Source organism: Enoplosus armatus, chromosome 9 (genome assembly GCF_043641665.1).
Source record: "Enoplosus armatus isolate fEnoArm2 chromosome 9, fEnoArm2.hap1, whole genome shotgun sequence".
Taxonomy (NCBI): Eukaryota; Metazoa; Chordata; class Actinopteri; order Centrarchiformes; family Enoplosidae; genus Enoplosus; species Enoplosus armatus.
In genome coordinates this window covers 22,258,579-22,285,865 of record NC_092188.1, presented here as the reverse complement: position 1 = coordinate 22,285,865, position 27,287 = coordinate 22,258,579, and the positions used below count along the sequence as shown (strand labels likewise).

General features: G+C 44.3%; 1 protein-coding gene across 1 annotated transcript in view; it reads right to left on the bottom strand.

The window, feature by feature from the left end:
- LOC139290685 (intermembrane lipid transfer protein VPS13B-like) overlaps window positions 1-27,287 on the bottom strand; it is a 307,621-nt gene that overhangs the window by 164,806 nt on the left and 115,528 nt on the right. The window contains exons 20-22 of the mRNA XM_070912524.1: window positions 19,303-19,431; window positions 16,218-16,337; window positions 4,043-4,176 (exon numbers count right to left, since the gene is read on the bottom strand). Coding sequence (XP_070768625.1) covers window positions 4,043-4,176; window positions 16,218-16,337; window positions 19,303-19,431 — 383 coding nt within the window. The remainder of the gene's footprint in view (window positions 1-4,042; window positions 4,177-16,217; window positions 16,338-19,302; window positions 19,432-27,287) is intronic.

Genomic DNA, 27,287 nt, shown 5'->3' with positions numbered 1-27,287 from the left:
CCGGGGGTCAGATCCTGTTCATGGAAACCATCTGGCCAGCTCGATCTAAGCCACACCAAACATACAGCACACATGATCCTCCTTTCTATCTCTCTTTCACTCTCCTCCTGCCTTCAAATTCCCCTTCTGCCCATATTTTCTCCTCCTTCTTCTCCGCTTCCTAACGTCTCCTTTCCATCACTTTACCTTTTCTACCCCACTGCTTTTTCTCCTCTTTTTCTCTCTCAAAAAATATCCTACTCATTAATGCATGGCAGCTGCAGAGAGCAGTGTTACTTCATTTTTCCATGGCAACGGTCTCTCTGTTTCAGCAGATCCCATTTCAGTTTTGGTAGCAACGTGCTCCTTTGCCAGCGCTGAACACATTCATGTGTTAAATAGAAGGAATTATTGCAAAATTCCTGAAATAGAATCACCATCCTGATCACTTGCAATTATTATCAGGGCCCAGAGAGAACATGGGTGTCCTTGGGGAGAATGGGGCGGAAAAGGGGAGATGACAGGATGAAAAGGGTTAAGGGTGAGCAGTAGGGGAGAGGGGTAGGCAGGAAAGAAGCAGGGGGGGGGGGGGGGGGGGGGGGGGAAGGACAGAGAATGACACAAGAGGTAAGAACACGGAGCGCAAAGTAAAGAGCTCAGGAGATGTACTGCATGCAAAGAGTAACACAATGAGTTGGAGCCAGAGAGCGGAGGGTCGGAACTCCAAGGCCGAGGGCAAGAGGCCATTTTAAGATGTGCCAGGCCACTCTGGCCAGGGTGACAATTGCAGTACTGCCCTTCAGCCCTAATGTGAAGTGATTTCTAGTCATATTATAGCCTCGCATGAAAAAGAGACCAAGAGTTGCCTCTACGGGAAAAAACACACACTCTCCCTCATTGTGTAGTACAACAGAGATGATCTGTGGTGTACGTAATGTAAAGGAGACTCGCTTTGGATGGCATGCCCCTCTGACCTCACCATTGCCTGTTGCAATGGTGTGGCAAAGACACTGACTCTTTCGCTCTTAGTGAACGTCTCTTTCTCCCAAATCCACATACTTTCAGTTCATCTTTCCAGAGGAGCATCTAAACTAATCAACTACTGTTTAAGCACATGGAACCCCAATTTGTCCAAGCAGTGATTCACATAGCTATATGCATAAAATGAATCATTTCTCTTTGAGCCAGCCGACTTGTCTGTTCCAACATTAGCTGCCCATCTGTCTTTATCACCGACAGTTTCTTGAGGAGATTAAAGGAAGCTCTCTGATGGCTTTGAATGGATTATGAATAAAGTTTCGGCCATTTTCATTGCAGGGTGAAAATCGTCTATCACTCCGAGTGAGGTAACAGGAGAAGAGGGTCTTACAAACTGAGACAGATAGGAATGTACTGGATTTGAAGTCGTAGAGGAACCATGGCTCAGAATCATTTCTGGGGTCTGGTTGAAGCACTCAGCTACAGATAGAGCGTGACACTCATGGATTCAGATAATAATCTGCGCCCAAACCACGCATGACGGGACATCACCAGGAATCATTGCTAACTACGTCTGTCATTGAAAAAGACAAGTATGGTGTAAAGAATGATTTTAGAGCAGAGAAGCTACAAATAGAAACAGCGCATGTTCTGCTTTTTCCAGCTGCTATTCTGGTTTCAGACTTTGAGTGGGGATATGTGTCTAAGACATTACATAAGCTATTCAAGTCACACTGTAATGAAATGCACAGCGCAGTGGGACAGAATTGCTTACACAGATTTTCTGAGGCTATGCTGTTTCTTGAGGTAAGATAAGGGATGATGCAGCAAAGTGCATTAGACCTTGAACAACTTAAATGTGTGTGATCCAAATGTATGACACTAAAATGAAAATATAGAACATGTTTTATTCCCAGTGTTCTGTGCTATTTGTGAACTGCTGACACTGCTGGAATAAATGACAACAGACAATAGCTGAAAATGAAAACCTCATGTACTGTTTCTTTTCCATCCTGCATTATCACCATCTTTTTTACCTACTCCTATTAAAATGAGCCCACAGTCCAGCGTCTGTGCAAGACCTCTACCTCCTTGCCTCTTGCTGTGAATCTGTAGGAAATAATTTATATCACAAGGACAACGAATCATGACTGCATCTAGGACCAGGACTGTGAGATTTTTAAAAACAATTTACACAATCACGAGCTATCACATGTCCCGATTCTGTATAAACAGCCTTAAGTGGTTTCGGCAACCGTAGAATAATAAATACTTTTGTAACTTTCTCTCCCGCAATCTCATTCCCCCACCTTCGCTCTCTCCTTCTTGCTCCTCTTTCTTCTGCAAAAGACGGAGAAAGCCCTGCATGCCAAATTGGGCACATGTGCGGCATAAGTGTGAGCCATTAGGTATTCTGTTTACACCACACTAAAATAAATGGAGTGGTTTAGGTTTGGGGATATCCAAGGCCTGGGGTACCAGCTGTCGGGTCGTTCGGTTTGGTCCGCTTCCACTCCCATGTCAACAGGACAGACTGTTTCCTAATTACTGCTACAGTACATGGTGTGGTCCCAGTCGCACAGCCGAAGGGGACAGAGGAAAGTGGAGGCAATGACGGGCTCAGCAAACTATTAGAGGGTTGAGTTAACTTTTGTGGAAGTACTGTAAACAGCTCAATGGGCTGACATGGGTCCTGGGCTCTGAAGCATTATTTCAATTCACATGCGTCATGCTCTCTTTCATGTCTGACTGACATCAGTTTGTGTGGTCCTAGCAATAAGAATTAAGATGAATTAAGAATGGTTGTTGGTCGTCTGCATCATTGGTTATTGTTTACGTGCACAAAGAAACTTGCCTATAAGCCATATTCCAATTAAAGACTGACTTCTATGCTGCAGTGATCTGTGGGTTATCTAAGAACGCCAGGCATCCTGATCAGGCCTCTCACCATGAGAATATGAGTTGTACCATTTTAACACAGTTCTGACGTTTACGGTGGACAACCAAAAACAAGGATATTTGAATAACAAAAATACTATACTATTAATACTCTGGGTTTATGTGGCCACCGTCTTCACAGTAATGTTTGCACACCGTAGGCCAGCAGTCATAAATGAACCCAACACAAAGACGTCCATATGCCCCTATCAGTAATGTGCCACATGAGCACTTCATGTGCAGACACACACACACACGTGTGCATACACCATGACGTTCTGTTCCTGCATCAAGAGGAGCCCTGTCAGAGAGTTGTCAGCACTTCCTGATGTACTTCAGATGGGGCTGGTTGTGATGTGGGCTCTGCTAACTGGTCCAGTCAAGATGCAGCAAGCAGCCACACAATGGGAGCACTTAACTATCCAGTTAGACACTTAAACAGACGGACAGGGACATCCAGCGAGCCAGCCAGTCAAACAGAAAGTCAGCCCGCCACAAAGGGACATGAGACGCTACGTATGCATCTCTATGTAAAACAGGCTAATGGGCTAACAGCTAACAGAGGGCTCTGGTAGCCATATGGCCACAATCACAGAGACAGCTAAGCTGGGCTGGGCTGAGCTAAACCTCAGTACTTTATTGTAACAAAGGAGAGAAAGAGGACAACAGGACTGGTGTTTGGAAATGTAAAGCTGCTCCCAGACATGTGTGACAGCCAATAACTTCTGTATAAGGTCAAGTCAAAGAGCAATAAGTTGGCACTTTTGCTGATGCTTGAACCCTAAAGATAAATGTGGTAAAGACATCGGGGCATATATTGGGAGGCCAAGGCAATTAAAAGTCATTGTTGATAGATGTGCGGGTGCCAGATTTCAAAGAATCTAATTGCAATAATGTGAATTCAGTGTGTAGCTCAAGAGTATTTCAGCTGGGTGGACTCTTGTTGACATGGGGACTTGACCCCCAGTCCTAGAGTATAAGGACACACCACTGGGCCACTCTGCCCCAACAGGACTAGATACAGTGACATCATAACACTGATCAAAGTCTGTGAAAACTACCATCCACAATCAGCCCAGTAGAGGAAGTTGGTATCTGCCCCAATAGACATATAATAATAATACTGGTAGAGAGTATAATTAGGTACCTGTAGAGTAAGGCGTTTAACAGCATCCCAGGCATGGGCGATGAGGTCCTTCATTCTCTCCTCTGAGGTTGTCCATGACTCCACTGCTGTGGTGTCAGGCATCACCTTCATTGGGATGGACAGGGGACGCGATTCTGGAGAAGAAAGAAAGCGATAAACACAAAAGACATTGTTTTATAAACGCTTTTCTTAAACAATTAGTAGTAATCATTTTTCAGTACTGTGTGTACCCTGTATTAATGTGAAAAGGGTTTAAACTTTTGGTCCTGTAATGAAATAACCACTTAACCACAGAAGCAGTGTAGCATATTATATAAAATCACTACAAGGTAGTTGAGAAAATGTACTGTCCCGCTTTCGTCCTTTATTTAACTCTCTTCATAATTCACTGTTATTTTCATTTGCTGTACAGTATCATGTTATATGATGTTTAAGTGACACTTCATTGAGGTGATGTAATGTTGGCACTCAGGTTCCTTGTCTCCTACAGTGAGAGAGGGAACTATGAGAACTCAGAAAACGCATGCATGCGCACGCACGCGCGCACACACACACACACACGCAGTGTCCTAGACATGACATGTCCTAGTGTGCCTGCTGTGGTCCAGACGAAGGTCGATTTTGTCTGTGCCGACACTCATGGCAACAGCCAAGCACACAAATCACACACCAACATCCCCGTCTATTAGCCTTTAGACTAGCCGTATGAGCCTGAAGGTCAAAAGACACCTTCAATTCTCAAGAGACAGTTCTTGTGAGAGAAGACGACAGAAAGATAAAGGAGAAACTGAGTGGAAGAGAGAGGAGCAGAAGCAGAAACAGAGGGACTAAGACAGAGGCATAGAGACGGAACACACATTCTACCAGGTTAGCCTGAGGTCTGCGGATGTTAAAGCCATCAGGGCGTCAGAGGTGAGGGAAGGGGGGTCTCTCTGAAGACACATTAAGACATATTCCATGATTTAAAGGTCTGCCTTGCTCAGCAGCTCTATCCCACAGTTGTCATGAAACAGCGGTGATGTCACAGCACCACTGTGCCTCCCCAGACGCCACACTCCCAAATATCACTAAAACAGCCAAATGGGTTGGCATGGCAACAAGAGTGTGTTGTGGGGGCAATGGACGAAAAGGATGGTTAGTTACCTTGGTTTGTGGTTGTTGTGGCAACCTGCCTAAAACTTGTGGGTTGAAGTGTGTGTGTGTGCGTACGGCTGAGTGACTAAAGTCACAGGTGCATGTGTGTAAAGCTTGTGTGTGTGTGTGTGTGTGTGTATGGAAGAAAGGACTGAAGGCCGAGGTCATCATGTCTGGATCCTCTTACACTATTTTCTCACACTCAGCATCCAGGTGCCTCTGGCATTTAGGGACTATGAAATGGACTGTATTTGTCATAACGCCTTCAATCAGTGTTGCATCATGCCGCACTGTGCATAGTGTACATTTTGACAACAGATATTTTCCAATCTACCTACCATTATTCGTCAGCTTCACTGCTTCTGTGAGCCACAACTAATTCCAGTGTTCATATTCTTTATTAAATATCCACATAGTCACAGATGGCAAGAATTGACTTTGACAGGACAGATTGTGTTTCATGGACTGTCTTTCATTGAGTAATGTGCAGAGAGTGCTGTATAAACCGCTGTGATATCATTGGGTTGTCAATAGTGTTTTGTTGTACAGGGCTGTGTGTGTGTTAGAGTATTCCTGTCACACTGCGTTAGAGAGCTGTTTCCTGTTCGGCTCTGCAGGGGGTTCCATATAGACATGACAGAGCTCTGCGGCTGCTGCTCTCTGTCATGTGGCCCAGCTGTCTAGACAAATGAGACTTTACCCCAGGGACTGGGCATGCTCTGTGTGTATATACGTGTCTGTTTACTTGTAAAGTAGCTTGTGACAATGTAGTGTATCTGTATGTGTAAGTGCGCATGAGTCAGTGTCTCGACCCACATTGAAATGCGTGTGTGTGTGTGTGTTAGTGTGGGTGAGAATTATTTTAACTCCACCGGTGGTTATCACCGGCAACACCACAGTCTCACTACTTACGTCAGTGTCCTGGTCCCCCACCCCACCCCCATACCCGGAATACATCCTTGCCCAACCAAACAGCGCTTTACCACATCGGAAAATACAACGCAAACATATATCCACACACACTGCCCTGACAACGCACAACAGAAAAAACACTAAAACAGACCCCAAAATGAGTTCACGCCCTCACCAATCGTCATTGATGAAATCTGAAAGTAAACAGAGACCACCCTTCTGAGCTGCAGAAACATCAATCCTGGTCACACACACTTGTACCACGTCCCTCCAATTTACCAAAAGAATCTAGGGTGAGGGTGGAGTGGACCCTGCATGACTAGAAGTGTGAGACTCTCAGGCTGTGTGTGCATTTTGAAACTTACAACTATGACTCCTTTAAGTTTAAATGCACGATTACGAATATCCGAACTAAAGTGAGTGGGTATGTAGTGTGCAACAAGCAGTATGCACTCACATATACATAAACCTGCAGTATCAATACACGTGTACATGTGGGCACACACACACAGAGCCTGAAACTGGGCCAACAGAGAAAGCCACGTGCAGTTAAAGCAATTACCATTAAATTCGGCTTCACACTCTGACCTTCTACTACCTTCTCACCTCAACTCAAAACCACCTTAAAAAATTGTACATGTTCTACAGCAACCCATCACTCTTCTTGAGATTATTACTTTTTGGCTAGCCTCAAAGGTGGTACTGGCTGCAGTTTTCATCTAAAAACTGGTTATTGCCCTAATCCTTTAGCCCTTATGGCTAACCTTTACCTGAAAACGTTTTGTTTTTTTTACTTTGGGGGTAGGCCAGACTGTGAAAGTCCCTCCTCAGAGACAGTCTGCTAGGCCAATCAGAAAGTGTGCTAAAATACAGCATAGGCAGTAACAACGCAAGGCCAGTCTTCATGCAACTCTCCGCTTTGTTTTAAATACCATTCCAGGACTCTGTTTGTTAATCCTGGGGTCATTATTTGGAATGAAACTGCCATATCTTGTTATAGTGACTTGGCGCCCGCCGTTTCTGCAGGGAGGGGATTGAGAGAAAGAGAGAGGCAGGCAGGGAAAGAGAATGAGAAAGACAGAGAGAACACAAGAGGTCTAAATTCAAATGAAAGAGAAATATGACAGGAGCGCCCGAAGCTCTTAAACCTGCCCAGGCCTAACAAGTCCTAAGAGTCCTCTTAAAGTGGGGTTATTCCCCCTGTCTCGTGCCATCTCAGCCATGTCCTCATTTTCACCCTCCGTTAGGCCATTAGGCTAATATCTTATTGGCCAAACTCTGACCATACACCCTTCCCCTCTCCTTTCCTCCTCTGTTTTGTTCTCACTCTCTCCAACCACTCCCTCTGTCTTTCTCCCTCAGTGTTCAGCTGGTGTGTGGAGCTGCCAGTCCGGTCCCCTATAAACATTCTAGAGTTCTGATGGTGATTATTCATCCTCTTTAACAGCTCCATCACATCTCCCGGCAAGTGAAAGGCCCGGGTCCTTTGAAGCCCACAGCCTGAGCATGTGTCAAGTGATCAGAGAAAACGCAGAGACCGGAGCCCCATTACGACACGTTGACTTTAAGGCGAGAAACAAATCAGCGGTGCCTTATTTCTTGATGTACAACACCACACCGCCGCAGCGGAGTAACATTGCTGTAAAATGTGTGAGGGCGTGTGGTGTGGCGAGTGTAAATCGCACATCATACAAACGCGCGATTCGCGGTCGAAAACATACATGATACACCCACAGTCGCACAACACCGGCATCATAACAGCGCCAGTGAAATTTCCACTACAGGTTTAACAGTCTTCACAACAACAGCGGCACAAAGCATCCATGTGTCCTTCCTGAGTGGTTGAGCAAGTCAACTACAAAAAAACAGCCTCATTGAGGGATCTCGGCATTTCCCCATGCCGCCTGCTATCTTTCTGGTATGTTCCCTATTACAAATGGTTTACAGTGAGTTGAAGTGTTGTATATTCTGTTACAGCTGCGTGCAGAGGCGGCAATGGGGCTCTTTAATAAACCTGCCCACCTATTTGTTTTGGATGCAAGTCGGTGTTTATTTAAATATTTACGAGACTCCATTTGTTAAGGCGTTATTGAAGCCGCCATGAAAAGGTGGTGCTGTGGGCAGACCGACTGAACAGGTGAGGTAAGGGAGTGAGGGGACGGCAAGAAGACGACGTGCTTTTGCGAGTTTTATCTTGCCCATTTATTTCTACTTCTCTGTACACACTACGTGGTCTCTCCTTCTGCCAGCTGTGCTTTAGGAAGTCCCCTAACCGGTCGAGGTTATTGTGGAGGGAAGATTTTTCAATTCAGGCATGTGGAGACAGACTCTCTGGCAAGAAGAACAGTGAGAAGAGGATCACGCACATTTCTCATCACAATCGTCATCACTTGCATCATCATCATCATCATCAGAGTTCAGAGTGATCACTGCACGACATCTCTATTCCAATCGGCACAATATTCAGTTGAGACGCTTATCTAAAACAGAAGAGAGGAGAGAAGGGAGCTTCTGCCAGACCATGACACAACATGTAAAGAATGGAAACAAAAAGACGCGTCCTCTCAGTGTGACACCGAGACCCTTTGCAACGCCCCTTGTGAAATCCTCTCAGCCCAGTTTCCAGGCCCCTCCTGCTCCCCTGTCATCTGAACTAAACCCCCCTTCCAGCCTGCACCCTCATCCACGCTACGTCTGATGAACCCCGACTTCCCCCTCCGCTCCTCTCACTGCAACCTCAAAAACCACAGCCAACATCTACAAGGCCTAATACCATTATCATTCATGAAAGCAGAAAAAAACAGAAGGATACGCAAGAACAAATCTATTCCCCCCCAGACTGCAGTGTCTGAGTGTCTGTCCTGGAAGTCAGTGAGAGGTTTGAATGGACTCATCAGCGTGCAGCGGCCAAAGACTTTCTAATCCAGCGGGTAGAGCCCCTCACAGACTACAGCCATTCTTCTCAGGGGGGAGGCCCTCCTATCTCATTATTCCTCCCTTTTCTTGTTTTCTTTCCCCACTCCAACCATCATTACCTTGATAAATTATTGACTTTACCAGAAAAATTAAACTATATAAATAACTCCACAATGAAAATATTATCCCCTTCTGAAAAGTGCACAGCAGCCAATAAAAACCTGCCTGACTTCCATCAGGCTACTTGGGCTTGGATTATAGTTATGTATGATGGTGTACTTCTGCCTGAAGTCCTCTCATCGGTTCTCTCTCTCTTATATATGTGTATATGCATGTATATATTAGTTTCTCTCTGCCGTTTCTTTCTCGAAAATATATTAATTCATCATCAGTCTTTCCAGAATATTGGTCTTTCAACCATGAAACCTGGACTTTCTTTCCTGTTCCCAACCTCCCTTTCTGTTTTTTTTGTGCTGACGCACTACGGTTGAGATCACAGAAAAGCCATCAGTACGGGAAAGTTTTTGTGAGGCCCGCAGCCCCGGCCACCACCATATATTGTCTTCTACCTTGCAGATTTACAGTATGAACAATGCAAATGTTTCCATTTCTCTCTTTCTGGTCCTTCCAGTAAACAGGGAAATTACATCTAATCCCATCATCCAGACCACTAGCAGACAGGAACTAAGACAACCGCTCTGGTTCCAACCTTTAAGAAGCGCAGCCAGATCGCGGGATAGGTTTCTCAGCAAAAGATGTATGTCCTCAGAGCGCCAACGGCTAATTTTAGGATTGAAAAGGAAAGCCAGTGAGATCATTACTCTGGTAGATGTTAGAGAACAATGAGAAGCTCGGGACTTGGGAGGCTCTCGATCAGAAACATAGTGCTGCTGCCAACAAGAACATTCATTAGGGACAAATAAAGAAAATACTTAGAGGCTAGTTTTATGTGAACCAATTTGTGGCGTAATTGTGCGGGCAGACAGAAATCGACCTCAAACTGAGGAGAAACAACTTGTTTTCAAAGTCGTCGTTCCACGGCCTTTCTTGTAAAGGATAATCACACAAAAACAACCGTTAACACCTCTGTGATGACGTTACTAGGCAACATTCAAACAAACCACTGATGGGAGTTAAATGACCAGTCTTGTGTTTAGTTTTTAAAAATAAAGTAAAAAACCTCAGCCTCTGTAGTCTATCCACCAGTAACAAAAAGCCTGATGGGCTGACCAGAAATATTAGCTATCCTATAAGCCAACCAAAGCCCTACAATTATGAACAGGGAGAATTCTGAAGAAACAACTTTTTGCGCAAAGGCTTAAAAATGAGTATTTGGACACTATGTGTATAAAAGCCAATTCAAAGAGAAATATGACTCCTTATGTGAGCAGACCTGTGTGTGTTTAGCAACATGAAAATATCTATAATATCTTTTACCATGTGCTGTGTCAAAGTCTCTGTCATCCACCGGAACTGGCTCAGGTCCAACTCAGCCAATGAAAGTCAGCGGTGTCTTGTAACATGTACCCTGTATATTTAACATGTGCAATGACCAAAACCAGAGAGGAAGAGAGACAGAGTGAAATATTCGGTTGCCAAATGGAGTCGAGTGGATATGGGCTCTGAGCTTCGAGCTGGGCAGCGGCCCCACAGCCCCAGTATGATATCACCTTGCCCTCAGTGCTTTCTGGGGAAATGAGCTGCAGCGAGCTGGTTCTGTGCGTCTCTGTACATTTGCCTACACATTCACAGGCACCTTACAAAAGCCTGCAGGAAAGTCCCCCTTGATTACTACGAAACTGTAGCTAGGCTGAATTTGGTAACAAAACAACATAACACTCTCTTTACATCATAAAAGTGCCAGGCATGCGTTCAAGTGGCCAATTGGAAGCAGGGACATCTAGCTAGTGCAATTGTTCTGAGGAGGCTTTGAACTGCTGAAAACTCTGAAAATGATTTTCTTCCAGTGGATTATGATTTTACTGTAATTCCCTGAGGTGAATTCTGTGGGGAAATCAATAGCTCCAGTGGAAAACTATGATAATCAATAGGCACAGAAATGGTCTGCTCTTGCCAACTTATAATCGGGCGGAACAAAACACCGCTCTATATCAATATATATATATTCAGCACATAAGGTCATTTAATCTCATTATAGTATTTCAAACAACCCCACTCCGGACATGTAAACTGTTAACGTATATATTTTTGAATTGACCACTTTAATGCATGGTTACAGTACAGATTGTGGGCTTCAGAGTGTCTCAGGGGGGCCAGGGGCCAGAACAGTGTGTATCCTGGAGCAGAAAGTCTTATTGTAGTGGACCCAGGGAGGAATCAGTTGAAACAGTCCTGTAGCAGTGATACAGTTTCTAAATGAACCTTTTGAAGAATGTACGTCTTTTTATTTCCGTGGGATTCAATAAGGGACTAACAGCAGTACTGAGGCAGTTGGAACTACAGTACTATTGTCATGGGATGAGAAGTAGTAACTTAAAAGACTTAATTTGTACTGTAGCGTGTTTAACATCAGTAGCTCTTCACAAAGTGACTCATGGGAAACTTTAAAGGGAGTATCCAGGATTGCAGCGGCCTCCATACGTTACGAGCATTCAGGGGCTAAATATTTGAGTTACACACTTATGGTAAATTAATTTGCAACAAAATACCAGTGTTATGGTTCCTATAAGAACAACATGACGTCTTCTCCTGAAGGTCAACGGAGTAGCAGCACCAGTGGCAGTCCAGTTGGCCGGCTGCCCCTGTTGAGCCCGAGCCAGTCCTATGTGTTTATTCCCCACGCATCCCTGTGAATGGCAGTTCGAACACGTGTTGACTCCAGCTGGCAAACAATCTGCACATCTCTCCTCTGTTTACCTAAATAGATGACTGAAGACTGAAAAATAAAACGTCTGCTGCAGTGATTACAAACCCCCTTAGAGTCCCCTGAGAAATTATATTCCGGCAATAAACCCAAAGCTAAAATCGACCTTGTCATATGTCTGGAAGTTTTTTTGGAGTCACGTTAAAACAAGCACATTAGAGCTATCGAGGAAAAGGCCAAATGATAATTTTGCAAAAAGAAAAAAAAGAATGTCTTTCTGTGTACCCACTCCAAAAAGGGAAAAATGAGCTGGGCCATTTCAATTTGTTTCGTACATCACAATTTATTTCTCAGGACAATTATTAATTGGCCTGAAAACCTTGCTCCATCACAGCTGATGAGATTAAGGTCCGTCAAGGCACAACGTTCATTTCTCAACTACGTTCACATCAGCTTTACCCTTCGGTAAATCATTATGGCTTATTGATTCAACGTAAGCTAAACAGCTGGATCGCATGTCCTGGGGTAAACGCGCGGCAATCACAAATAGATTCTGAAAGATCCATCAGATGACTCGCTGCGGCTAAATGGCTTTAGAGATGAAATGCATCCTGCTGACGTGAAAAAAGCAAAAGACAGTTTTATGTCCAGCTAACAGTCAACAAAGTATAAACACCACAGGCAAACATGATAATAATATAAATAATAATACAATATAAAAAAAAGTTGGACTCAAAGGCTGACCCTGGCCAATTTCTTTGTTTTTTAAACATAACAGCTAGACCAGAGTGAGCTCCCATCATCTCCCTCCTGTTTAAACATCCAGCTCCTTATTCACAGTGTGCTCTACACATGGTAAAGCAATTAATAAATCATCTTTAGAGAGCCTAATTCCAATCATAACATGTTTGATGTCAGCAGCTCTTCTCATGAGGTGACTTTGGGGGGGGGGGGGGGGGGGCTTTACAAGGGAAAATCCACCCTAACAACAGAATCCACATATGTTATTCCCATGACCTTGAGCCATTCAGGAGTCCTGGCTAACCATGGTTTTAAAGTGTCTTACCTTAGTTAAACTACAAACCATTACGGGGTTATATATGTGAATTCTATTTTTGGGTGGATTTTTACCTGAGCTGCCTCAGCAAATAGCTCTTTCCACAACATTTTGCATTAAACAACTATTACCCAAAGGGAAGCTAAATATCAGGATAGATCAGTCTTCATATCAAGTTTGTGTATCAGGTTTCTGCTCCACCGTGGTCAGCCAACCCTGGGGAATATGAAGATTCAACATTCCATTTATCATCCTCCAATTAATCACAGGATTATTAAGAGAAATGAGGTGGAACACAGTTTCAATGTATGAATCTCAAACAGTGTATCAAGTATCCCCACAATCCAACAACCCATGAAGATGTGGGGAGGTCACATTCCTCATTCATGGCCCAACAAGACATAAAGTCATCTTTGCATACAGAGAAACAACTTCGTTCATTTCAGGAAGGATGCAACACTATACAACGAGCATAAGGTGAAGTGGAGTTGTGGGACAAAGGAAACAGAGTACCTGCTGTGCTGTGAGCTCCTCTGCAGTGTTGAGCTGAAGTCTATCAAGACAGCAGGGAGGCTTATTGTTTCACCATGATTAAAACCACAAGGGCTAAATGCCTCTGCCCTTTTCTTATTCTGATTGCTCCCGGAAACAATTTGTAACTTTTCATTACATCTACTCCCGTAACACCGCAGCAATTTCCAGAGAGGATGCTGTTCATTTACTTACAAGCTCTATACCAACGTAGAGTGTCGGAGCGGGGGCACAGAGGGTTGCATTTCAACAAAATACAGTACCAGCACCTAGTTACCAATGTCTTGTTTTCACTTCACAAGAGAAATATTTGGATAAGAAAGAGCTTGAGTCTGACTCAGTATATGTTTCTAACTAACTAATGCAGCCCAACAATGAGATGCCTTATACAAATAGGTCTAACACTAAACACTCCAACAGACACAATTTCAGGCCAGATGTGCTGACCACTTAACATTTCAACAGCCAGCACACTGTGTGTGGATGTGTATGTATGCATGTGTCGTCGGTTGATTCCAAAATCCAGCCTGGGCTTTGTTTACAGTCATTTACAAACACCTGTGTGCTAGACAGAATGACAGAAATGCCGACAGCATGACTAAGAAAGAAAAAAGGACGACAAGGAAAAAAGTGAAAAACTTCACAGAAAGACAAACAGACAGCTGGCCAGACTGAAAAACAGCTTCACAGACAGAAAAACAAAAACGTTAGACAGCAAGGCGGAGGGCCAGTCACAGAGATAGACAGCTGGCGGATAGGAGGCCATGCACATTGATGGCCAGTGCACTCCAGTCAGTTGAGTGTTGCTGACAAGCTGCAGCCCGATTCGGCTTTGTGTGCAGTGTTGGAGCCAAGGTGACTGTTTACTGACGACCCCTAATGAGAGAATATACTGTTGAGATGTGAGTAAGCAAAGATGCTGCGGTATGGAAAAGCCATTAGTGCAGATTGGATGAAACAAGGAACAGGGGGAGAAGCAGGAGGAAATGGCGGCGTGACCTTTCAGCTGTGAGCTTTTAAAGCGAGCAAAGAAACAGCCCTAATGGCCTTTTTTTAGATTCTGAAATGTCAAAGGAGCATTTTTCCTATCAAAACACTTGACATGGGGAAACGTCATACACATGCAATGTTATTTACAGCTACAGGATGACTTCACCGAAAACAGGGATTCATCACTCCTGTTGGGAACTCATTTTCCCAGGGACTTAAAAAAGAAGAAGAAGAAGAAGAAGAAGAAAAAAAAAAAGACAAACAACCACTTGCTTATTTCCCCTGACTCGTCACTGCGATGCTTTGGCAGAGAACGTTTCAACCGTTAAAGTGTTTAGAGGACCTGGAGCCTCAACACTGGGAGAGTCAAACAGTAGAGACTGGGAAGACTTTTTAATGTATTTATTTATTCGTTCTTTTTGTTGTTTTTTTAAACTCTGTAACTAATTCAGTTACGTGGAGCTAGCCAAGACGTTCTGTTGGACGTTAATTAAATATCTATAGGGGAACATGAGAGAGGGGAGGTGGGCTATTAAGTTCATAAATACACCATATGAGTAGTAAATGAAAACCATTTCTGCAGTCAGTGAGGCTCTGTGTTGTGTCATGGACAGCTCCTAAACATAGTGACTGCTCCAGCCATCCTCCCAGGTAAGAGGATAAGAGTCCATGAGTACTGTACAGTATGTATGAGTGTGTGTGTGTGTGTGCTTGGCATTTCAGGTAGTTTTTCGTGATCCCCGTACATAATCCCTAAGGTCCATTAAACAGATTCCTCAAACTGATGAAAATACCATTACACAGGCTTTTTGCACTGCGTTTGTACGCTTGATGAATTGTCAGTAACTAAATTCCTCCCTCACCTGCCCTGCCACCTTCAACAGTAACCTTACAGCCTATGGATGCTGTTGGCGTGCTTCACAGTGTGTTCCTGACACTAAAGCAAGCAGTCCCATCCTAGACAAGGTCCGGAACTGCATCTATCCTCCCTCATCCTCCACTGTTTTCTCCAATCTGTCCAAAGGGCTCAGAGTTTCCTACTTAGAGACAGCACTGATTTGGAAAATTCTGGAGAAGGATCTAAGGAAGGACCACAGCAATGCTAGGTGAATGTGTGAGAGTATCTGTGTGTGGCATGCACAGGTGTGTACATGTGTGAACCTGCCTGCATGTGTGTGTGTGTGTGTGTGTGCTGATATGTGCATGTATTCTGTGGATTTGTGCATGCATGTGTATGTGCACTGAATGTGTTTGCTCTGAACAGGGGGGTCCCAGAAAGTGGAAAACTGGCATAGAGGAAGGCTTCACACAGCCAAGCCACTCATCTATTCTGGGCATCCAGAGCCCACAGTAATACTACCAGAGGAGGAAAACAGAGGAGGACATGCCTGGATATGTGGTGTCCTCTGAGAAACGGGTTCACTCAGGTGTCAGCAAGCAGTAGTGTGTTATGTAACAACATAGTAACATGGATTCATTGCATAGAAACAAGGTTAAATACAGTAAATTGTTGTTATTCCACCACTGAAAGACCATATCCTTAAACATAGAAACAGTGGCAGTTATTGCAAATATCAAGGGAGAAGTAAATGTCGTTGCCGTTTTCATTTGTATATTAATCTTTACACAAAAACAAACACAGAGAGAAGATCGTTTACTGAACCTGGGGCCAGCCCTGTTCCCTTTATGAGAGTAAACCTCTCTGCTGCACGGCTTTAATGTCATGTTATTGTATGATGTGCAAATGTGCAAAGTCACAGTGATATCTTCAGTATTAGAGCTATGGCACAGCTTGGGGTTGGCCAACCTACCTGTCACTGTCTTGGTTTTGACCGGGCTGCTGGCATAGTCTGACGCCTGATTGGAGGGCTGTTTGGCCAGTGGTGTGCTCCCTACCGACGCCTCGTCCTCTCTCCTCTTGGCCAGAGGAACTGAACCTGGAGTCTGCAATGACACCACAGTATGACTGAGCACCTATGAGGCCATGGGAATGGAAATACGGTGCTTTATTGTAACATGAATGCATTTCCATTGGATATGCCTTCCGTCAGTCCATATGAGACAGCATGTTATCAGGTGTAAGAGCACAAATGATTCAAATATTGTCCTGTGTTAGTAAGGCCATGACCCAGAGATAACTTTAGACAGCTTTTAAGATCTGGGTTAATCAGGAGACACGATGCATAATGCATAATAATTCAAGACAGAAAGGGAGGCAGAGAAAGAAAGAGAAAAGAAAAATGCAGTGGAACACAACAGAGGCCTCCAAGACCAACAAGGACTAGTGACAGCTCCCTGTTTTTTTTGAGCCATCTCCCATGCTGCTGGCAGGCCAGACACACACACACACACACACACACACACACACACACACACACACACACACACACACACACACACACACATCCTGGCTGGCAGTGAGATGGCTGAAAGACAGAAGAGTGGAAGGTTGCTCTGAAATAAGGAAACCCCATTAGCATCAGCCAGCAGCAGCGCTACGATGCAGCTGCACAAGGCCGCAGGCCAACCACGTACTGCAGCCTGTGTAAACACACACACACACACATTGATGCAGTTGTTTTTCAGTGACTGGGTCGGGACCCAAAGGCTGGTTGTGGTAAGATTAAAAATGGGCCCCCAAATTACATTAGTATTTGAAACTACTGACTGAGGTATGATGCCAAATCCCTCCTAGGTTTTTGCAACTTAACATAGGGTGAATTAAACACTGCAGGCCAGTAGGTTAGTTGCCCGAAGTCAGGTTGGACTTGAAAATCATATTCAGCTCTGCTCTGCTTAGAGAATGTTCAAAATACTGTTTAATTAGAAAAAACACTTCCAAATACACCTATAGCATACACACACAAACACTGCATTGGCGGCTTTTATAAAAAACAGAACAAAAAAAAACCTAGCGAGCTCTAAAGAATCGGGATATACATTAACTGAAACTCTTTTCATGGGCTACAACCTTATTTTTATGTACGTGCAAGTAAAATATAAATATAAATGCCTTTTTAATATGCAGTGACGTGCATGTGGCGGAGCAGGAGCATAGGCTTCTACAGAGCCACAGCATTGTTTAAATGACACATTTCTGTTTCAATTGAAGGACATCTTAAGTAGCAGAGTTACATCCTGTGGAGACGAGCCTTTAGTCTGTTCAAAGTTGGTTCAAAGCCTCTCTCTTGTTAGCTCTTTTTTTTTTCTCCTACTCATCCCAGGACACACTTGAACATCATGAAATACAGTGGTCCTTAGAAGGAAAGGGCAAATGGACCTAATGGTTTTCCTTGTCCTCAGGTGTACTTCTGGACCTCCATCACCATCCGGCCTCCAGACGACCAGCACCTCCCCACAGCCAATACCTGCATCTCCCGTCTCTACGTGCCACTCTATTCTTCAAAACAGATACTCAAACAGAAAAGGAAAAAAAAAACTACACTGTTTTGTTGGTTCATGTGTTAGAGAAAAATGCAAACTGGTTAAAAAAAACAAAATGATATAATTTAGTTTGTACACTTCATGGAAAATATGTGCTTGGCCACATTTTAATACTCTCTGCTAAAAGCAGGTACCTTACCCAATGACCACCGCTCATTCCTGGTGGATGACATAGTATGAGCTAACTCCTTCTACCACACACACTGGGGGTGGGGGGAGATGCCTGTTTGGTTCTCAACCTTCTTTTTCCCTCTTATTCCCTTTCTCTGCATTACCCGCTTCCCCAACCATCTCCCTCTGCTTCTCCGATTTCTCCTGCTCTCTCTGGTAGTTTCAATTTTACTTTTAATTCGAAACCTCCCTCTCCTTTCTGCACACATTCTCAATACTGTCCTGTGCTTTCCCCTTTCGGGTGTCTCTTCTTTACTATACCCCATTCCCTGGTGTTTTCATTTGTACCTCTGCGCTCTATCTATCATATCCCCATGTGTCTCTCCTCTCCATTGTTTGTGACTCCACTTCTCTCTGATACTTTTGCTTGTCTTCTCTTCCTCCCATCAACTTTTATTGTGCTTTTTTTCCACTTTTCCTTTCTCATCATTTCCTGCCATCCTGACCATGCCAGTCAGTATCCTCTCCTCTGTCCTTCACAGTTTGTTGTCTGTCCTTCAGCTGAAGTCCTTGTCTAAACCAGCCAGGCCTTGAGAAGTGGCCCTGACAGGCAGCTAAGGTACATGGCCGAAACACACACATGAACACAGGCACAAGCACACTCAGCCACATGCTTGTTGCAGCACACACACACACACACAGCAGCCAGTGTTGTGTATCCTGCACACACTGGCTGCAGTTCAACTCATAACATCTGTTTACCCCCGTACACTAACAACCTCCAGAGTAAGGAGTAGGTGCAATTAACTCCCTCTCTCTTTGTCTGTCACACACACATGCATGCCGACAGCCCTTCCAAACTGCAGGAGGCATGAAACAGAGCAACGTGTTGAAAAAAAAAAAACATTTAAAGTATTACAATATGATACTTTCTTGTACTATATATATATTTATGTGCCTTTATGGGGTGAACCTGGGCTATATCCCAGGCAATCAGACTGAGCATGTCTACATGTGTATGTGTATGTGTGTTTGAGTGTGTGTAGTGTGGGCACAGAGCATTCAATGTCCATAACCATCACCATGACCCCTGTCAAATAAATAGAGAGAGACTGGATGGAAGACAGGGAGCAGAGCACATGGAAAAAGGTAGCTGGGAAAGAGAAGGCAAGTGAGAGGGAGGGAGGGAGGGAGGGAGGGAGGCATGGAGGCATTTACATTCGCTTCAGGCTCTTATCCGGAGCAACTGAGAATGAGCGCAATATGCTGCAGGTCCTTTATTAATACAAATTACAAGTAAACCATGTAAAACAAAAACATATCTAAATGTCGCCACAAAACGCGACAGTGGTTCAGCTACCTGTTGCTGCTGCCGGCTGCTCCCTCTGTGAGGTTGGTACAACAGCCATGTGCAGAAGACTGGGTCCACGTTGACAGCTATGCCCTGGACACTGACCAGCAGGACTGCACCTGGACAATGCAAAAACACAAACAGAGACTCAACAAATCAGAGATTTAACAGTGCAACTCCGTAAGACAAAGAAAATCAAAGCCATGATAAATGAGCACTTTTTCCCAAAAATGAAAAAAAAAACTAATAGGAAAGGATATACCGTACATCTGTCTCGCTTTTACAAAATCAACATTACCGCTCGCAAACACAAGACAAGTTGTTCGGAAGCAGTCAAGCAGTGGTTTGACAACACTAAACGTCAGTGATCAACACAATTCAATGGGATCCAGATCAAGAGACGCACAGAATGATTGACTAAATCGGAAACTATCGGAACTCACATAGACAAAAATGTTCCGATGCTCTTGCTGCAAATTATTTGCTGCAAAGTAGGAGGCACGTCGATGCCAATCACTGAAATCAATGTAAGGTAATAACCAACGAGTCAAAGCGACTTAGGGCAAATCTGCTCAGATTGAGTGTCAGGTTCTTCCACTCCCGCGCAGTTTACACTGTGTCCTGAAGACCTGCTGGTGGGTATCTAGCCTGCTTGTTGGAGTGCAGCAAGGAGCACAGTTTGTTTCAATTGTGCTGTTCAAAGTGGTATCACACTAAGCCAAGAATAACATTTTCTTTTGATACATTTCTATGAAACTCGAGACTTTCTTTGGGTTTTGGTTTACTCTTAAATAATAATCTTTACCAACAATAAGCGGGCCCTGAGGTAATGCATTAGGATCCTATCAATAATGATTCCCATGCCGGCAGGATTAGCGCAGGGTCTCTGGCGTGCCGTGGAATGTCCCAGCATGACGATAGGAGGATGTTTCAGCTCTAGAAGGACTTTCAGCAGTTTAATGGAGCTTTGGACAAGACCCCGGTCTTCTGTTTCAGGCCCTGAGGCAAAGCCGTGTGTGTGTGTGTGCGTGTAAGTGTGAATGTCTAAATGTGTGCGCGCATTTTACCTCCAACAAAGCCTGATTGCTTGTTGCTTTGCCTAACATTTTAGTGTCTCTAAAGCACGGACAAAGCACAAATATAAACTCGCCTTCGACACACACACACACACACACACACACACACACACACACACACACACACATATTTCTGTTACACCAGCTCTTTAGCTTGGCAGCAACTACTCCCTCCTCCATTATTCCCTGTGAACAATGCAAATAAAACAGCTCTAATTTGCTCCACTTTTACAACATTCAGTGATTTGTGGCCTGTGAGCCTGTGTGTGTGTGTATGTGTTTGCAGTGCAAAGTTAATGTGTGTGACTGAAAGCATGAGCGATGTGAAATGTGTGTGTGTGTGTGTGTGTGTGGCAGTACTGTCAAATATGTGTGTTCTCTCTGTGTGTGTATGTAATGTGTAAAGTATGCCGTGTGTGCATCTACAACAGCATGATGTTATATGGTGCATGCATGTATAAGCAGTGTATGTGTGTGTGTGTGATCATTATTCACCAGGTGTACTTTAATCCTGAGCTGCGGTTTATTACTGGCACAGAATCCTCTCTGGGCAAAGGGGAAACTTTCTCATTGGATCAAGTCAAAGTGACTCACATTTCTTCTTCTATTGCTTCATCTATCTTTCTGCTTTCTTTACTTTCCGTTACTTCCATCCTTCTGTCTCTTCACTATTTCCTTATCCATCTACACCTCCGGACTTCCTTGTCTCCCTAACAACAGCCTTACCGGCATTTGCTCAGTTCCATTCTAAAACCCTGTCTTACCTAATTCTTCAGTTGTGCCTTCATCTCTGCCTCTCCATTACAATCTGTCTCATCTCCCTCGGTCAAATCCCCTTCTTCCATCCTTCCTTGCCCCCCTTTATGCTCTTTCACCCCTCTTTTACCCTTCCTCCTGAAACCATACCTCCACCCTTCCCCGTCATCCTACATCCACCTCTGCACCCCTCCTCCTGACGAGGAATCATAACCTCAGCCCTGTGGCTTGAACTCCTATACCACAGTGTGGCTGCTTAATAGGCTTTGGCTGTGGCTGTAGTGCTGGGGCCCGACTTCAAGTGGTTTCATCATAGCCCAGAACAGCATGAGAAGTATAGGACCCAAAAGGCTGGGAATGGGCTGTAGTGAAGATGTATTCAATAAATTGACCCTAAATTGTGGTTTACGGGATGCACTGAGCACGACAAAGCACATTCAGCAGAAATGAGTCATAGCGCAATAAATCATATAACTTAGTAGATGGATTGTTTATTTAACAGTTATTACAGAGATAAATGAGCAAATAAAAAGATATATAATGCCTAATTGCAGATAACTCTCTCAACCAGAGCAGCCTAGCTGTGGTCTTTGCACATCATCAGTATGTCATAAAGCCAACACAGCCTTGAGGCGCGCTATACTGTCACCAGCTATTTTCATTCTAAACTTACGGTGGAACAGTCACAGAGAAAACACAAAGTGGTCACTTTGGGGGAGGCACCCGATTTCATCTTAGGATATCTTATGAAATGTTGCGTGGCTGCTCTGTAGTGCCAGAGCCAGTGCAGGAAGCCTTTTCATTACCGTGAATACAAGAACACAAAAAAAACCCACACGTGTAAGCTTCCATTATAACACAATTGTCATCGGATGAATGAAGCTGACCTGTTGAATGTATTAAAGTCGAGTAAGTTGGTTGCTTAAATAACTAAGTAAGCTGAAGTAACTGACAGCGTATTACTGTGGCTGTGTGTCATGTCTGTTTGGCCTCTGCCAATGACAGCCATGACCATTCTGATACATAACAGCGCCACTCAGAAAGCTCTCTTTCTGAGATTAACAGAGCAAACAATCTTCTCTCTCTCTCTCTGCCAGTTTGACAGTGACACAGAAACAAAATATGTGTTGACCTGGCTATTGAGTCTTTGAAGACCAAGGCTTTACCACTGTGTTTTCTTGTTTCATCACTGTGTTGACATAACTGCAGGAGAGTGACACCTCCTTTGAAGCGCGCAGCACCATGAAAGGGCCTGGCATGCTTAGAGGGCGACCTCGGCAGCAGGCTAACTGTTGTTTTTCTCTGCTCTAACAGGGTGGCATGCGGGCAATTACAAAAAGTGATGACAATGATAACAAAGGTGTTTTTCTTACTTCCTAAATGATTCCTCAAGAAAACACCAGAAAACTGCTCAGTGGCCTAGACTCTGAAAACACACACAACCGCAGAATGTATGTGCAGGCATCTGTGAAGACACACTTACCTTGACTCACCCACAGTGGACCTATTAATGTCAAAGGTGTTTTTTTTTTCCTTCAGTGGCTTAAGACCAGTAGATTTAAAAGAGAGCACGGGGCTGCTGGTGTTGTTTTACGGCTGTCTGACATCAGGCTGTTCACAGCCTGAGGCTACAATAGAGCATTAGACCAGACTGAGAGAAGGCCTCTAACCTTTAAGCCTGTCTAGGTTCTTCCGTCAGCCTCCTCTTTTCGGGGCCAACAGGCTCCATAATCTATCAGCCACACGTCCTTCTGTCTTCATATTGTCTTTTTATCAGGTTACGTGGTTTATACATTGCCATTTTTGAATGCAAAATCTGCTTTTGTTCAGTCACTGCAAGCATGAAATTCAATAAACTGGGAGCGGTTAGGTCAGTGCAAGTTCAAAACCAAGTCCCACAGTGGAGACCAAAGCCCTGATTGGGGTTACAGAGGGCACAACCTCCAAACTACAGGGCCGTGACCCCACCATAAGAGTTACAGACAGGCAAAGAGAAGTGGGAGTCGCTCACCATCCACCCCCCAGGTAGACAGAGGGGCGGGAGGGGGCGTACATGTTCAGGCCAGCTAATCGCCCCCTCAGAATCGCTTCATTGTTGGACGTGAGGCAGCGCTGGGACCCTGCGTCCAGCTTCTCCAACAGAAAATAAATAAATATAGCCCAGCCCGCGTCAGCCAGATGACTTCTGACAGGTTTGGTTAATTTCGAAGCCAAGTAGCAAAACAAAACATTACGCCAGCGTGCGGGGCCTACGCTGCCTTTAATTGCTTTTCCGATGAGCTCATGACTCGAAGGTGTCCTGGAGCGAGCCATGCAGCCCGACAGGTGTTCTACTGGTGTGTGTGTGTGTCGGTGTGAGTGTCTGTGACTATGAATGTATTTGTGTGTGTGTGAGAGAGAGAGAGAGAGCTGGAGCTGTTGACACCACTGAAAAGGGACTCAGCTGTGTGTGGGTGGGTGCAAGGAACAGTGTGTGCAGTATATGTGTAGTGTCAAGTGTGTACATGTGTCCTTGTGAACAAAAGGAAGGGTCTCTATTTGTATTCATTTGTGTGAGCGCGGTGCGACAGTCAGTGAATAGACACTGACTCACGAAGCCACACACCTTCTTTCTCACACACACACACACACACACCCAAACCACTCTGTGACACACATTCACTGCGCTGCTGTTCCCCTGCCGTGCTGTGACCCAGCAGCCCGGGGGCAATGCCGCAGGAGCCCTGGGGCTCAGGAAGGACACAGGCAGGTTTGACTGGAAACAGATCCTGGCCTACGGAAAGCCTGCTCTCACTCTAGGCCCATACAACTCTCTGCACTGGAAGCCGGTATATATGTGCGTCTGTGTGTGTGTGTGTGGTTTTAAGAGAATATAAGCGAATATGCGTAAGTGTGTGTGTGTCTTTCAACATGGCCCAACTGCGGTAGCCTGCAGCTGACAGGCTAGACCCACCTCGTAAAGGTTGACTATGGCTGTGGGTACAGTAACAGTAATAGGCAGGAAGAAAGCTGGAGAGTGATTCAGCCAGCAAGGGAGTCGGTGAAAGGCAGAGAGAGAGAGAGAAGGATGGAGTGACAGAAGCAGAGAAACACCTAAAAATACACTGAAAGAGGAGAGAGAGGGTAAAACAAAACAGAGAAAGACAGACAGAGTGCATAAACAGAGAGAACTTATAAAACAGTGGATGATGAGAAAGTATTTTTTAAGAAGTCATTTTCCTAATCTACATGATAAGTGAGTAGGCCTCAGAATTTGGCCACGGATCTGTATGATTTATGGCATGACTACAGTAAGTCTTCATACATGCAAAGTCCTGTGAACCGGATATATAACATAAAGCCACGTCTGGATAAGCAGCAAAGGCATGCGTGCGTGCGTGTGTGTGTGTGTGTGTGTGTGTGTGTCTACATTACATGCATGATTAAACGGTCCATCCACACGGATGCTTCTGGATGTAGTGAGCTCTGGGCTGTATCTCATCCACAGAGAGAGATCTATCCCATCAGGGCCGAGGCTCCTTCTTTCCCATCTGCCGAGTTTGGTGACTCATGATTGTTAGCTGTGGACTTGACACATTTCTCAGGCTAATGTCTGTAAAGTCCAGACAAGGGACACTGACCATGCAGCAGTGCTGTTGTCTGGAGAGCTTTAGGTGGCACTTGACTCAACAGTAGCAACACTTTTCCTGTGCATGTATGGGTGTGCATGTCACGATGCTGATGTGTACATGTTATGTTGAAGACAGATACGATGAGTAAGAAATGAACATTATTGGCGCCTCTGAGGCGTGATCAAGGCCAACACTGATCATTTTTGTCTATAATGTGAACAAATTCTACGGTGAATATTTGGCCGTGGAAAAATGTACTTGCACATTCCTGGTGTAGACCAGTAGTGAGGCCAGATGAGGGGTTTGAAGCAGCAGAACAGCAGCTCTGTCGAGCTCCATATGTTGATAAGAGGCTCCCTAGCCATACATATCCCTCTTCTAGTTGATTCCTCGCCTTCATAAATCCACATCAGCTCTCGTGGTGTTGAAAAGACAACCAGACACTGCACAAATGGTGCCTGTGCCCCTGCTGAAACCCAAGCAGCCCTGCTTTTGACAATTCCAGCTGTTATCTGTCCTCCTATCCTCTCTCTCCTACACCATTTCTCTGATACGCTCACAAAAATACACTCTCTTTCTGTCTCGCTCGCTTCAAATCACACCGGCGGAAAATGCTTAAAGTCACGACCAAATGTGCCCTGGCCCTTGTCAGCAAGATAGCTAGCCTTCTTAATGAGAGACAAAACAGACTTGGTCCTGATTGCATTAATGTATCATTACCGTATCCATCATGGACATACAGTGCACTGTGTGAACTCTAAATGAGCCCCAGTGTAATGTAAGAGGAACAGGAGAGACACTTCTGAGCTCATTAAAATAAACAGACTTCTGCTTCTGCTGCTGCTTTCCCACAGGCAGTTTCAGTTTTGCATAGTTACCTTGAAAACTCCTTATCGCTGCTATCATTCAGCTGGCTCATGGGCTTTCTCTACAGTTCAAGCTGAGTTCTCTCGGTTTGTCATGAGGAGGAGGGGGGAGTTAGGCAATTTAACGTCTGTCATTAGCTGGAGTTCCTTCCAAGTGTTTTTCTATGAATTACAGTGTAACAAATAGAAAAGCTTCATGCAAATGGCACAGTTTGATACAGTTTGCCTGATATTGCAATATTGTTTCTTGTACTCTTGAGGCTAGAAATGTCCATAAAGATGTTATGCAATCAAAAAGCAGAGGACATACTTTGTCAAATAAATAATGGTGTGGGCCTAAAAATATTAACAAGCTTCAAGAAGACTAGAAGCTGTTTGTATGCAGAAAATATAAATATTTAGTGAAGCTTTAGATGCACACAAATCAAAGTGAGCACAGTGCAGAAAATGAATACGTAATACACTGTAACACGCAGATGGGCTGCTGTCAGAGAAAGAACACTCAGCTTGAAATGTGCCGCCTGCCTATTCTGCAGTCATTCTTATGTTGACTTTCTGTGCACTTTTGTTTGTTTGATCGCATTAAAAGCTTGAAATATTCCACTCTTTGAAAGCAAGGGGCCTCCATTCTTCTTTATTTTGTTTTTCTCTCTGGGTCACTTTGGAAACTCCAGCTGTATTTGATGTGGATTCCCAAAACTGATCCAATATAATCGCACAACATTTCAAAAGTGGCTTTGGAGGTTCTAAAATGTTTGTAAAACATCAATCCATTATGACCCACATAAATGACATACTGGTTATTACTTCTGTGTACAAGGGATGTGCTGTGGCTGCAAAACGATTAAATGGTGTTTTACGATGTGATGTTTTCGTTTTCATCATTAGACAGCACAGAATATAGACACATTTGATGGTAGACAAAAACAAATACAATTACAGTAAAAAGTAGCTGTAACTAATCGGTTCATAGCTTGTTGTTATGTTATTTCTGTTTCAGAAACCTACTGTACATGCTGTATTTGGTTGAATTCAGCTGATGGAGGTACATTTAATTTGCATGTTTTTTGCTTGACATTTGAACAAGGCTAACGTGGCTAACTCCTTTTTCCATTTTATTTCCTCCCCTTCCTTGGTTTTAAGTAAATCCCTTGTTGATTGCGTTTACCCGTCTATTCTTTTATGTAAAGTATTGTGTTGTCTGCAGTTGGCGCTCCTATTTTCTGTCTCCGTCCACAAACTGACCAACTTTGCGATCCAGCTGTCTTTTGCAACACGGTGGGCGTCCAACCCCATCTTCTCCAGTCATCCTCTTCGGCTCTCTCCACAGCCCTCAGCTTTCTGGAGAGCATGCGGGACAACTGAGGACAAGATCCTGTCTTCAATTACCTTCAAGTCTCTCCACCTCTCTGCAGAATCTCTGTTGCCTCAGTCTTTCAGCTTGGCCTTTTGTCAGTTCGGTAGACTTAATAATGATCTCAGTGACAGATCAAAGTCCTCTGGCTGAGATTTGGGGTCACTCAGGAAGCTGGGAATGCTGCACTGAAGAACTTGACGTTTGCACGGCAATACGCAGTGGATCCTCTCCTTTGGTCTGCCTGTCTGTACTGTATCTATCTGTCTACCGGTCTGGCTGACATCCAGTCAACTGCTCTGAGCATGTCTG